This window comes from Oncorhynchus mykiss, chromosome 3 (genome assembly GCF_013265735.2).
Source record: "Oncorhynchus mykiss isolate Arlee chromosome 3, USDA_OmykA_1.1, whole genome shotgun sequence".
Lineage (NCBI taxonomy): Eukaryota > Metazoa > Chordata > Actinopteri > Salmoniformes > Salmonidae > Oncorhynchus > Oncorhynchus mykiss.
The window spans coordinates 69,403,100-69,418,099 of NC_048567.1; the positions used below are offsets into that span (position 1 = coordinate 69,403,100).

Consider the following 15,000-nt stretch of genomic DNA (forward strand, 5'->3'; position numbering starts at 1 on the left):
TCTAACTCTCCTACACTAACTCTCCTGCTCTAACTCTCCTGCTCTAACTCTCCTACTCTAACTCTCCTACACTAACTCTCCTACTCTAACTCTCCTACACTAACTCTCCTACTCTAACTCTCCTACACTAACTCTCCTGCTCTAACTCTCCTACTCTAACTCTCCTACACTAACTCTCCTACACTAACTCTCCTGCTCTAACTCTCCTGCTCTAACTCTCCTGCTCTAACTCTTCTACTCTAACTCTCCTACACTAACTCTCCTACTCTAACTCTCCTACACTAACTCTCCTGCTCTAACTCTCCTACTCTAACTCTCCTACACTAACTCTCCTACTCTAACTCTCCTACACTAACTCTCCTGCTCTAACTCTCCTACTCTAACTCTCCTACACTAACTCTCCTACTCTAACTCTCCTACACTAACTCTCCTGCTCTAACTCTCCTACACTAACTCTCCTACTCTAACTCTCCTACTCTAACTCTCCTACTGTAACTCTCCTACTCTAACTCTCCTGCTCTAACTCTCCTGCCAAACAAAAGCTAAAATTCTATAAGAAAATAGACACTGGTTTCCAGACCAGGTGGGGTCTTCTCTGATAGCATTATTATACTCACACGTGTTCCTTTCATCCCGGGAGTTCCCGACTCGCCATACTCTCCCTGGGAGGAGACAAGTGACATTGAAGTGATATTAAGGTGACATAGAGAAGATGTAGTCGTGACATTACTTATTTTTTGTGATTTAAAAAAATAAATATCTGTTATAATCATGGTAATTGTCATTATTGTGCTCTCCCAAGTAGGGTATCTTAGTGGGTGGGTGATACTGTGAAGGGGGTGGGGTCTGGAGCTGTCACTCACCTTAGGGCCCATCGGCCCAGCGGGTCCCTCATGGCCCTGCATGCCCGGGAACCCCATGTTGCCTTGGAGACCAGGAAATCCACGCTCACCCTACAGGAGACACAACAATAGTTAAACAGAGTTGGGTGAAGTTACCACAGAGGCTGGTCAGTTTCATGTTTTTCAACATTATGGTTAGGTTTAGCATCCTAAAAAAAATATATATATATATATATATATAATATTTTGAGAAAGTATTATATATTTTATATAATACTTTGAGAATCTCAAATGTCAAATCAAACACTTTTTTGGTTACTACATGATTCCATATGTGTTATTTCATAGTTTTGATGTCTTCACTATTATTCTACAATGTAGAAAATAGTAAAAATAAGACACTTTTGACTGGTACTGTGTATATATATTACTATTTTCTACGTAATAATAGTGAAGACATCAAAACCATGAAATAACACATATGGAATCATGTAGTAACCAAAAAAAGTGTTTGATTTGACATTTGAGATTCTCAAAGTAGCCACCCTTTGCCTTGATGACAAATTTGCACACGCTCTCAACCAGCTTCATGAGGTAGTCATCTGGAATGCATATTAATTAATAGGTGTGCCTTGTTAAAAGTTAATTTGTGGAATTTCTTTCTTTCTTAATATGTTTGAGCCAATCGGTTGTGTTGTGACAATGTAGGGGTGGTATACAGAACTATTTGGTAAAAGACCAAGTCCATATTATGGCAAGAACAACTCAAATAAGCAAAGATAAATGACAGTCCATCATTACTTTAAGACATGAAAGTCAGTCAATTCGGAACATTTCAAGAACTTTGAAAGTTTCTTCAAGTGCTGTCGCAAAAACCATCAAGCGCAATGATGAAACTGGCTCTCATGAGGACCACCACAGGAAAGGAAGACCCAGAGTTACTTCTGCTGCAGAGGATACGTTCATTAGTGTTTACCAGCCTCAGAAATTGCAGCCCAAATAAATGCTTCACAGAGTTCAAGTAACAGACACAACTCAACATCCACTGTTCAGAGGATGTGTGAATCAGGCCTTCATGGTTGAATTGCTGATGATCTGTGATTTATTTAGAATTCAAAGCACACTTAATGAGCATGGCTACCACAGCATTCTGCAGCAAAATGCCATCCCATCTGGTTTGGACTTAGTGGGACTATCATTTGTTTATCAACAGGACAATGACCCACCACACCTCCAGGTTGTGTAAGGCTATTTGACCAAGAAGGAGAGTGATGGAGTGCTGCATCAGATGACCTGGCCTCCACAATCCGACCTCAACACAATTGAGATGGTTTGGGATGAGTGTGCAAAGCTGCCATCAAGGCAAAGGGTGGCTACTTTAACACTTTTTTGGTTACTACATGATTCTATATGTGTTACTTCATAGTGTTGATGTCTTAACTACTATCCTACAATGTAGAACATAGTACAAATAAAGAAAAACCCTTGAATGAGTAGGTATGTCCAAACTTCTGACCAGTACTGTATATAAACTCAGCAAAAAAAGAAACGTCCCTGTTTCAGGACCCTGTCTTTCACAGATAATTTGTAAAAATCCAAATAACTTCATTGTAAAGGGTTTAAACACTGTTTCCCATGCTTGTTCACTGAACCATAAATGATTAATGAACATGCACCTGTGGAACGGTCGTTAAGACACTAACAGCTTACAGATGGTAGGCAATTAAGGTCACAGTTATGAAAACTTAGGACACTAAAGAGGCTTTTCTACTGACTCTGAAAAACACCAACAGAAAGAGGCCCAGGGTCCCTGCTCATCTGCGTGAACGTGCCTTAGGTATGCTGCAAGGAGGCATGAGGACTACAGATGTGGCCAGGGATATAAATTGCAATGTCCGTACTGTGAGACACCTAAGACAGCGCTACAGGGAGACGCAGTGGCAGACCACATGTAACAACACTTGCACAGGATTGGTACATCCGAACATCACACCTGCGGGACAGGTAGAGGATGGCAACGACAACTGCCCGAGTTACACCAGGAACGCACAATCCCTCTATCAGTGCTTAGACTGTCCTCAATAGGCTGAGAGAGGCTGGACTGAGGTCTTGTAGGCCTGTTGTAAGGCAGGTCCTCACCAGACATCTCTGGCAACAACATCGCCTATGGGCACAAACCCACCGTTGCTGGACCAGACAGGACTGGCAAAAAGTGCTCTTCACTGACGAGTCACGGTTTTGTCTCACCCGGGGTGATGGTCGGATTTACGTTTATTGTTGGAGGAATGAGCGTTACACCGAGGCCTGTACTCTGGAGCGGGATCGATTTGGAGATGGAGGATCCGTCATGGTCTGGGGCGGTGTGTCACAGCATCATCGGACTGAGCTTGTTGTCAATGCAGGCAATCTCAAAGATGTGCGTAACAGGGAAGAGATCCTCCTCCCTAATGTGGTACCCTTCCTGCAGGCTCATCCTGACATGACACTCCAGCATGACAATGCCACCAGCAATACTGCTCGTTATGTGCGTGATTTCCTGCAAGACAGGAATGTCAGGAATGGCCAGTGATGAGCCCGGATATTAATCCCATTGAGCACGTCTGGGACCTGTTGGATCGGAGGATGAGGGCTAGGGCCATTCCCCCCAGAAATGTCCGGGAACTTGCAGGTGCCTTAGTGGAAGAGTGGGGTAACATCTCACAGCAAGAACTGGCAAATCTGGTGCAGTCCATGAGGAGGAGATACACTGCAGTACTTAATGCAGCTAGTGGCCACACCAGATACTGACTGTTACTTTTGATTTTGACCCCCCCTTTGTTCAGGGACACATTATTCAATTTCTGTTAGTCACATTTCTGCAGAACTTGTTCTGTTTATGTCTCAGTTGTTGAATCTTATGTTCATACAAATATTTAAACAAGTTAAGTTTGCTGAAAATAAACGCAGTTGACAGTGAGAGGACGTTACTTTTTTTCTGAGTTCATGAAGAGGATTAATGAGACAGTAATAGCTGATTGCTTCATGTGTTCCATCTATCTGCCACCAGATGGAGCCACAGTCCTTTCTCAGGCCAGAGTGGTCTGCTCTGACCAACAATGTATATTATCCCTGGTTAGCGGTTGCTATGTATTGTCCGCTGAGCGATTTTGAAGCCACAAGTGAGCCATATTGGCACTCCTCAATAGGAGAGGCCCTCCAAATGAAATTCTACAGCTGTTCTATTAAATGTTTCATGGACAAAATGACATCTATTTAAGCCTTTTTTTGTTTATACCTTAAGGAAAATGTTTTAAATATTATAAAATGTTTTGTTTGTATGTTTAGATGACATAATATAATGTATATAATGCAAAAAATAATGTACATATTAACAAATACATGTTTATAGCTTAAACATTTATTTTTTTACAACGGTGGCGGAGTGCCAAGATGAAGGCAATGTGGCTTCAACACAGCGCCCCCTATAGATCATTTGGTGTACTGTGCATTCTGAAAGTATTCAAACCCCTTCACTTTTTCCATATTTGTTACGTTAAAGCCGTATTCTAAAATGGATTAGATTTTAAAAATCCTCATCAATCTACACACAAAACCCCATAACGACAAAGCGAAAACAGGTTGGTATTTATTTATTTATTTTTTAAATACCTTATTTACATAAGTATTCAAACCCTTTGCTATGAAACTCGAAATTGAGCTCAGGTGCATCCTGTTTCCATTGATCATCCTTGATTGATCATGTTTCTACAACTTGATTGGAGTCCACCTGTCGTAAATTAAATTGATTGGACATGATTTGGAAAGGCACATACCTGTCTATATAAGGTCCCACTGTTGACAGTGATGTCAGAGAAAAAAACAAGCCATGAGGTTGAAGGAATTGTCCGTAGAGCTCCGAGACAGTATTGTGTCGAGGCACAGATCTGGGGAAAGGTACCAAACAATATCTGCAGCATTGAAGGTCCCCAAGAACACAGTGGCCTCCATCATTCTTAAAATGAAGAAGTTAAGAACCATCAAGACTCTTCCTAGAGCTGGCCGCCTGGTCAAACTGAGCAATCTGGGGAGAAGGGCCTTGGCCAGGGATGTGACCAAGAACCTGATGGTCACTCTGACAGAGCTCCAGAGTTCCTCTATGGAGATGGGAGAACCTTCCAGAAGGACAACCATCTCTGTAGCACTCCACCAATCAGGCCTTTATGGTAGGAGCCAGACAGAAGCCACTCTTCAGTAAAAGGCACATGACATGACAATGAGAAACAAGATTCTCTGGTCTGATGAACCCAAGATTGGACTCTTTGGCCTGAATTCCAAGCGTCATGTCTGGAAGAAACCTGGCACCACTCATCACCTGGCCAATACCATTCCTACTGTGAAGCATCGTGGTGGCAGCATCATGCTGTGGGGATGTTTTTCAGCAGCAGGCACTGGGAGACTAGTCAAGATCGAGGGAAGGATTAACAGATCAAAGTACAGAGATCCTTGATAAAAAAAACCTGCTCCAAAGTGCTCAGGACCTCAGACGGTGGCGAAGGTTCACCTTCCAACAGGACAACGACCCTACGCACACAGCCAAGACAACACAGGAGTGGCTTCGGGACAAGTCTCTGAATGTCCTTGAGTGGCCCAGCAAGAGACCGTACTTGAACCTGATCGAACATCAAATCAAATCAAATCTCTGGCGAGATCTGAAAATAGGTGTGCAGCAACGCTATCCATCCAACCTGACAGAGTTTGAGATGATCTGCAGAGAAGAATGGGAGAAACTCCACAAATACAGGTGTGCCCAGCTTGTAGAGTCATACCCAAGAAGACTGTAGGCTGTAATCGCTGCCAAAGGTGCTTCAATAAAGTACTAAGTAAATGGTCTGAATTGTATTTATTTTTAATACATTCGCAAACATTTTTGGAAACCTGTTTTTGCATAGTCATTATGGGGTATTGTGTGTAGATTAATGAGGGGGAAAAACTATTTAATACATTTTGGAATAAGGCTGTAAAGTAACAAAATGTGGAAAAAGTCAAGGGGTCTGAATACTTTCCGAATGCACTGTATATACAGTTGAAGTGGGAAGTTTACATACACCTTAGCCAAATACATTTAAACTCCGTTTTAAACCCTGACATTTAATCCTAGTAAAACTTCCCTGTCTTTGGTCAGTTAGGATCACCACTTTATTTGAACCTGTTTTGGAGATTGGTTTAATGTGAAATGTCAGAATAATAATAGAGAGAATGATTTATTTCATATTTTATTTCTTTCATCACATTCCCAGTGGGTCAGAAGTTTACACACACTCAATTTGTATTTGTGTCACGTTCTGACCTTAGTTCTGTTATTATAGCTTTGTTTTAGTATGGTCAGGGCGTGAGTTGGGTGGGTTGTCTATGTTAGTTTTTCTATCATTTGGGATTTCTGTGTTCGGCCTAGTATGGTTCTCAATCAGAGGCAGCTGTTAATCGTTGTCCCTGATTGAGAATCATACTTAGGTAGCCTGGGTTTCACTTTTGAGTTGTGGATGTTTGTCTTCCGTGTCAGTGTTTGTCGCCACACGGGACTGTTTCGCTCATTTCAAGTTTATTGTTTTGTATTTCGTAGTGTTCAGTTTATGTTTTAAAATAAACATTATGGACAATTACAACGCTGCGTTTTGGTCCTCCGATCCTTCTCGCTTCTCCTCAGAAGAAGAGGAGGACAAGGTTCGTTACAGAAACACCCACCACCAAAGGACCAAGCAGCGTGGTAACGAGCAGCAGCGATCTCAGGACTCAAGGACATGGGAGGAGATTCTGGACGGCAAGGGACCCTGGGCACAAGCTGGAAAGTATCGCCGCCCCAAGGCTGAGCTGGAGGCAGCGAAAGCTGAGCGGCGGTGGTATGAGGAGGCAGCACGGCTGCGTGGCAGGAAGCCCAAGAGGCAGCCCCAAAAATGTATTGGGGGGGAGCACACGGGGAGTGTGGTGAAGCCAGGTAGGAGACCTGCGGCAACTTCCCATGCTTACCGGAGAGAGAGAGGGACCGGGCAGGTACCGTGTTATGCGGTGGAGCGCATGGTGTCCCCAGTGCGTGTGCATAGCCCGGTGCGGTACATTCCAGCTCCTCGTATCGGCCGGGCTAGAGTGGGCATCGAGCCAGGTGCCATGAAGCCGGCTCAGCAGATCTTGTCTCCAGTGCGTCTCCTCGGGCCGGTGTACATGGCCCCAGCCTTACGCATGGTGTCCCCGGTTCGCCAGCACAGCCCAGTGCGGGCTATTCCACCTCGCCGCACTGGCCTGGCTACGGGGGCATTCAACCAGGTAAGGTTGGGCAGGCTCGGTGCTCAAGAGCTCCAGTGCGCCTTCACGGTTCGGTCTATCCGGTGCCACCTCTATGTACCAGCCCTCCGGTGGCAGCCCCCAGCACCAGGCAGTCTCTCTGTCTCCTCCCCACAGGTGCTCCCGCCTGTCCAGCGCTGCCGGAGTCTCCCACCTGTCCGGAGCTGCCGGAATCTCCCGCCTGTCCGGCGCTTCGACCTCCGGATCGTCCTCGAGGCCGGTGGCGGCGCGCTGTGGGAGCCGCGCATCAGGGGGGGGAGGGGTCACTGTCACGACTTCCGCCGAAGTTGGCTCCCCTGCCTGTTCGGGCGGTGCTCGGCGGTCGTAGTCACCGTCCTACTAGCCGCCACCGATCCCTTTTTCGTTTGTCTGTTTGTTTTGTCTTATTAGTTTCACCTATGTTTCTGTTGTTTGGTTTAATGAGCTTTATTTAGTAGGTAGACCCGCCCTTGTTTTGTGCGGGGTTGTCTTTATGTTACGTGTGTACATTTTAGGTAGAGGTGGGTGTTTCTGTAATGGATCTCGTCCTCCTCTTCTGAGGAGGAGTAGCGAGAAGGATCGGAGGACCAATGCGCAGCGTGGTAAGTGTCCATAATGTTTCATAAAAAATGAACACTGAAATACAAAACAATAAACGTGACTAAATGACACAAATGAAACAGTCCCGTGTGGAACAAACACTGACACGGAAAATAAACACCCACAACTCAAAAGTGAAACCCAGGCTACCTAAGTATGATTCTCAATCAGGGACAACAATTGACAGCTGCCTCTGATTGAGAACCATACTAGGCCGAACACAGAAATCCCAAATGATAGAAAAACGAACATAGACAACCCACCCAACTCACGCCCTGACCATTCTAAAACAAAGATATAATAACAGAACTAAGGTCAGAACGTGACAATTTGGTAGCATTGCCTTTAATTAAATTGTTTAACTTAGGTCAAACGTTTCGGGTAGCCTTCCACAAGTTTCCGACAATGAGTTGGGTGAATTTTGGCCCATTCCTCCTGACAGAGCTGGTGTAACTGAGTCAGGTTTGTAGGCCTCCTTTCTCGCACATGCTTTTTCAGTTCTGCCCACAGATTTTCTATAGGATTGAGGTCAGGGCTTTTTGATGGCCACTCCAATACCTTTACTTTGTTGTCCTAAAGCCATTTTGACACAACTTTGGAAGTATGCTTGGGGTCATTGTCCATTTGGAAGACCCATTTGCGACGAAGCTTTAACTTCCTGACTGATGTCTTGAGATGTTGCTTCAATATATCCACATAATTTTCCTTCTCATGAGGCCATCTATTTTGTGACGTCCCTCCTGCAGCAAAGCACCCCCACAACATGATGCTGCCCCCCCCCCCCCCCCGTGCTTCACGTTTGGGATGGTGTTCTCGGCTTGCAAGCCTCGCCCTTTTGCATCCAAACATAACAACGGTCATTATGGCCAAACAGTTCTATTTTTGTTTCATCAGACCAGAGGACATTTCTCCAAAAAGTATGATCTTTGTCCTCATGTGCAGTAGCAAACCCGTAGTCTGGCTTTTTTATGGCGGTTTTGGAGCAGTTGCTTCTTCCTTGCTGAGCGGTCTTTCAGGTTATGTCGATATAGGACTCGTTTTACTGTGGATATAGATACTTTTGTACCCGTTTCCCCCAGCATATTCACAAGGTCCTTTGCTGTTGTTCTGGGATTGATTTGCACTTATCGTGCCAAAGTACGTTCATCTCTAGGAGACAGAACGCGGCTCCTTCCTTAGCGGTATGACGGCTGCGTGGTCCCATGGTGTTTATACTTGCATGTTTGTACAGATTAATGTGATACCTTCTGGCGTTTGGAAATTCTTCCCAAGGATGAACCAGACTTGTGGATGTCTACAACTTTTTTTTTCTGAGGTCTTGGCTGATTTCTTTTGATTTTCCCATGATGTCAAGCAAAGAGGCACTGAGTTTGAAGTTAGGTCTGGAAATACATCCACAGGGACACCTCCAATTGACTCAAATGATGTCAATTAGCCTATCAGAAGCTTCTAAAGCCATGACATCATTTTCTGTTTCTATTTTCGGGAATTTTCCAAGCTGTTTAAAAGCACAGTCAACTTAGTGTATGTTAACTTCTGACCCACTGGAATTTTGACACAGTGAATTATGAGTGAAATAATCTGTCTGTAAACAATTACTTGTGTCACACACAAAGTAGATGTCCTAACCGACTTGCCAAAACTATAGTTTGTTAACATGAAATTTGTGGAGTGGTTGAAAAACAAAATGTAATGACTCCAACTTAAGTGTATGTAAACTTCTGACTTCAACTGTATAAATCATTGGCTCTTGCCCATTGAACTACATTCTGAGCTGCCAAGAGTGAAAGACAGGGAACTAGAAGGGAAAATGTGCTATTTGGAGCCCTTTTTGTGTATGTCTGTCTTTCTTAAGGCGTCAGCATGCTTCGGGTCGGCTGGCCACACTCCCTTATACGACCTACGCTTGAAAAACGAGACAAAAGTGTCAATAGTACAGTTTATCCATCTACACTTCCTCAAAATAGTCCGAATGAATCTAAGATAACTCAAGAAATCTGCCATTCATTCTGACGTTTTTGTAGAAAAGATCTTAGTCGCTCAATCGTACATCTAACTAAGATGTTTTGTGCAGTGTTTCTCAAGTGATTTTTTGTTGTTGTTGCTGCATGAATATAATTTGTTTCTCATTGAATCACAGCAAACACAAAGGAGCGCAGACGTTTAAAATGTTGTGTGAACAGCCTTATCGAACACCAAAATGAACAGCCTTATCGAACACCAAAATGAACAGCCTTATCGAACACCAAAATGAACAGCCTTATTGAACACCAAAATGAACAGCCTTATCGAACACCAAAATGAACAGCCTTATCGAACACCAAAATGAACAGCCTTATCGAACACCAAAATGAACAGCCTTATTGAACACCAAAATGAACAGCCTTATCGAACACCAAAATGAACAGCCTTATCGAACACCAAAATGAACAGCCTTATCGAACACCAAAATGAACAGCCTTATCGAACACCAAAATGAACAGCCTTATCGAACACCAAAATGAACAGCCTTATTGAACACCAAAATGAACAGCCTTATCGAACACCAAAATGAACAGCCTTATCGAACACCAAAATGAACAAAAACGTCACAAAATGCAATCATAATACATGGACTGTTCTGAACTGTTTTGAATGGGAAGCTGATGCCTTTACTCTCTCGCCCTGCTGCCTCTTTCTTCTACCTCCATCCCTCCATTCCTAAAGCTCACCAACATAACGTTCTGGGCCATGGGAACCAGGACACGGGCTGGTTGCCAAGGGAACAGAACCGCCGTCGTGGGCGACAGGAAGTGACATCATCATAGTGAACATATGCATGGAGAGTTGAAACAGCAGTTGATTTGCCAGTCTTCAACACCTTTCAACAGAGACTGAGACGTGAGGTATGACCTCACCAGGCTCAGCCTGTCAGTCAGTCAGTACAGGCCTGGCTCCAGAGAACACACAGCACACAGTAGTCCTCTCTGGACAATCTCTGTCTGGCTACTGTTTCTTGAACACAGAGTAGATAAGACACTGTTGCTAGGTTCTAATGTGTGTGAGAAAATACACATAGAGTAGCAATGCAATTGTTGTTTTCTGAGCTTCCTGAGAAGGTGCTGCTCTCATTGTGTCCTTGTTACTGGAAGATAACAAAGGCTGTGTCTGTAGATCTTCTTGGAAACTTTTAACCACAATTAGAAACACTGCATGATTGCTGGATTTACTTTTCCAGTGCATTACTGTTTCAAGAGTGGATTAGCGATGGTTTGGTCTGGTAGGAATGCACTCTCAGCCCAGCTGTGTGTCTGGACATGCTCTAATTCTGCCTGATTCCAGTCCAGCTCCATCCTGATCCCTGCTCCGTGTTGGCCCTCTGCTCCTCCGTTTTACAGCCAGGACTACTAAGTCCCACTGGGCTGACCCCTGACCCCTAACCCGGAACCCACAAACCACGCTCTGCTACGCCCCTTTGAGCCTATCAGGGATTCTGGACTGTTTTGAAGTTGTACAATCTGTAGTTTCTTGGTGGGGATCTTAGAGAGAGTAGGTGAAAGAGTGAGACACAACGTGAAGAAAAGCGAGAGAAGACAACCAATATGAAACTGATAGACAATGAGGAACTGATGGATAGAATGCTCACCTTTGCTCCTTTCACTCCACTGCAGTCACATTTCCCTTCACATGATGACCCAGAGCACCCCTAGAGAGAGAGAGAGAGAGAGAGAGAGAGAGAGAGAGAGAGAGAGAGAGAGAGACAGAGAGAGACAGAGAGACAGAGAGAGAGAGAGAGAGAGAGACAGAGAGAGAGATGAGAGAAAGTCCATATTACAGTCATTACATAGACCTCAGTAACCAAGTACAGACTGAGACAGCATTTTACACCAGAGGGCAACATAATCCCCCCTAGTATTCCAACGCTTTCTGATTTATCTGCCCATGTCAGAGAGGCTACAAACAGCAAACACCGACATGCTAACACACACACATACACACACAGTGTGAACCAGGATCATTCATTTGATCAGTTCAGGAGATAAAGGTGGTGTTAACTGCTATCATTTGCTTTTCAGTTATGTGGCAGCTCTCCTGAAGCAATCCTACAAGGGAGTTACCAAAATGACAATTTACCAGCTGGCCTCACTACTCTCTCAACAGGATCCCCTCTCCCTCCCCTCCCCTTCCCTTCCCTCTCCATCTCCTTCCCTCTCCCTCCCTTCCCTCTTCTCCCTCCCCCTCCCTCCCTTCTCAATCCCCTTCCCTCTTCTCCCTCCCCTCCCCTTTTCTCCCTCCCCTCTACTTCCTCTCTTCCTCTCCTCTCCCAGGGACTAAAGCCTGGGACCTGGCCTGTACTCTTCCTCTCCTCTCCCAGGGACTAGAGCCTGGGACCTGGCCTGTACTCTTCCTCTCCTCTCTTCCCTCCCTCTATCATCCAGCTGTTCCTTTGCTTCTTGACAGAGTCCTGTCAGGCAGGACAGGCCAGAGTCTATCAACTGACACTGGATCTACACTGTGGACAAGGCTGTAGAGAACACATGAGCCCCTAAACACACACACACACACACACACACACACACACACACACACACACACACACACACACACACACACACACACACACACACACACACAGTCTCATCTCCATTATCTACCCCTCACTTCCTTTCTCAATTCCTGTTCACTCCCCACTCCTTCCCTCTCACACAGCCTTGCTTCCGCTCCATCTCATGTCCTGGCTGGATCAACGTGTAGATTCCCTGGGAAACATGGGAATTAGTCACCCTCTAATAAGTCTATCCAGGATGGATCTACACCCTGCTCTCCCCACTATACTCATCCTCATTCTGAATTTATGTGTGGTCTGCAGCAAGTCACCCTCTCTCTCTCCCACTCCTTCTTTCTCCAACTTTCTCTCCACATCCCTCTCTCTCATGTCCTGCTAATGTACTGGAGGTAGAGTGAGCACCTGCTTTAGATCAGATCATAACACAGAGAGAGAGAGAGAGAGAGAGAGAGAGAGAGAGAGAGAGAGAGAGAGAGAGAGAGAGAGAGAGAGAGAGCACACTGCCCACAAAATGAGTTGGAAACCGAGCTGCACTTCCTAACCTCCTACCAAATGAATGACCATATTAGATATACATATTTCCCTCAGATTACACAGATCCACAAAGAATTTGAAAACAAACCCAATTTTTATAAACTCCCATATCTACTGGGTGAAATACCATTTGTGGTCTGTTGCCACAAGAAAAGGGCAACCAGTGAAGAACAAACACCATTGTAAATAAAACCCATATTTATGCTTATTTATTTTCCTTTTTGTACTTGAAATATTTTCACATAATATGACATTTGAAATGTCTTTATTCTTTTCGAACTTTTGTGAGTGTAATGTTGATTACTTATTATTTATTATTTTATTGTTTATTTCACTTTTGTTTATTATCTATTTCACTTGCTTTGGCAATGTTAACATATGTTTCCCATGGTAATAAAGCCCCTCGAATTGGATTGAATTGAATTGAGAGAGAGAGAGATGGTTAGAGAGAGAGCCAATAGAGAGAGAGAGCTGAGAGAGAGAGAGAGAGAGAGAGCTAAGAGAGAGAGAGAGAGCTAAGAGAGAGAGAGAGAGAGCTAAGAGAGAGAGAGAGCTGAGAGAGAGAGCTAAGAGAGAGAGCTAAGAGAGAGAGAGAGCTAAGAGAGAGAGAGCTAAGAGAGAGAGAGCTAAGAGAGAGAGAGAGCTAAGAGAGAGAGCTAAGAGAGAGAGCTAAGAGAGAGAGAGAGCTAAGAGAGAGAGAGCTAAGAGAGAGAGAGCTAAGAGAGAGAGCTAAGAGAGAGAGAGCTAAGAGAGAGAGAGCTAAGAGAGAGAGAGAGCTAAGAGAGAGAGCTAAGAGAGAGAGCTAAGAGAGAGAGAGAGCTAAGAGAGAGAGAGCTAAGAGAGAGAGAGCTAGGAGAGAGAGCTAAGAGAGAGAGAGAGAGAGAGAGCTAAGAGAGAGAAAGAGAGCTGAGAGAGAGCTAAGAGAGAGCAAGAGAGACTGTAATGAACTGTGTTACTCGTAATGGCAACATCCACTATAGCTCATAACAGTAGGGCTTCTGATGCACAGAACCTTTCTACTGCACCAGTATTTCTACCTATCACCATGGTTATTAGATGCTGTAGGGACAGACTTTAGGATGAAACCAGATATTGAAATTGCATTTAGTCTGACACAGATGCAACTAGTCAGTGATCAATCATTCTTCCACCTGTTGTTCTCACTCTGTTTCTCCTTTTCTCCCTGCCTCCGACTCTTTCTTTTTCTCCCACTCTCTTTCTCTGCCTCCCATTCTCTTTCTTTTTCTCCCACTCTATCGCTTTCCCTCCATCCTCCTGTTAGACAAAACCTCTCCATCTTCCTCTGATCAGACATTCCAGCAGGCACTTCAAACTACTGAGACGCCCCGACCCTCTAATCCAGAACACACTCTGACACGCATGACGAGAGAATGTCTCCACAGGTATGTGTGTGAATGTGTGTGTGTGTGTGAATGTGTGTGTATGTGTGTGAATGTGTGTGTGTGTGTGAATGTGTGTGTATGTGTGTGTGTGTGTGAATGTGTGTGTATGTGTGTGAATGTGTGTGTGTGTGTGTGTGAATGTGTGTGTATGTGTGTGAATGTGTGTGTGTGTGTGTGTGTGAATGTGTGTGAATGTGTGTGAATGTGTGTGTATGTGTGTGTATGGGTGAGAATGTGTGTGTATGTGTGTGTATGGGTGTGAATGTGTGTGTATGTGTGTGTATGGGTGTGAATGTGTGTGAATGTATGTGTGTGTATGTGTGTGTGTATGTGTGTGAATGTGTGTGTGTATGTGTGTGAATGTGTGTGCGCGCAAGAGTGCTTGTTCATGTCTGTCCGTTCCATCCTGTTATGTTCTCACACTCTGCCATTCTGTGATGTCTGTTACAGGTCTCCTACCACAACATGCTATCTGACAGGAGATCAAAGGAAGTGGAGTGTCTTTCATCCCGTTTTTGTTATGCCTTCTTAGTCCGTTACACATCTCTCTAAACCCAAACACCAGATGGGTGAGATGGCAGGCAGACTAAACTGACATCCACACAAAACAGACTTCTAGTTAATGGCCTGTGCTGCTGTAGAGAGAGCTGGGGCTGATTCAGTATCTGGTCCTACGTGAAAAGGGATCTTAAGACGGTGATATCGCCTCGATTCCCAGGTGTATAGGTCAATGGGGACTATTGTGACTAACGGAAAGCAGTAGAATGTATAAACCATCTCT

At 44.5% G+C, this 15,000-nt stretch overlaps 1 protein-coding gene across 1 annotated transcript in view; it reads right to left on the reverse strand.

Annotated features, from left to right (window-relative positions):
* The window catches only part of LOC110520476 (collagen alpha-1(IV) chain), an 89,232-nt gene that overhangs the window by 22,633 nt on the left and 51,599 nt on the right, over positions 1–15,000 (reverse strand). Inside the window, exons 2-4 of the mRNA XM_036975027.1 lie at positions 11,362–11,421; positions 864–953; positions 618–662 (exon numbers count right to left, since the gene is read on the reverse strand). Coding sequence (XP_036830922.1) covers positions 618–662; positions 864–953; positions 11,362–11,421 — 195 coding nt within the window. The remainder of the gene's footprint in view (positions 1–617; positions 663–863; positions 954–11,361; positions 11,422–15,000) is intronic.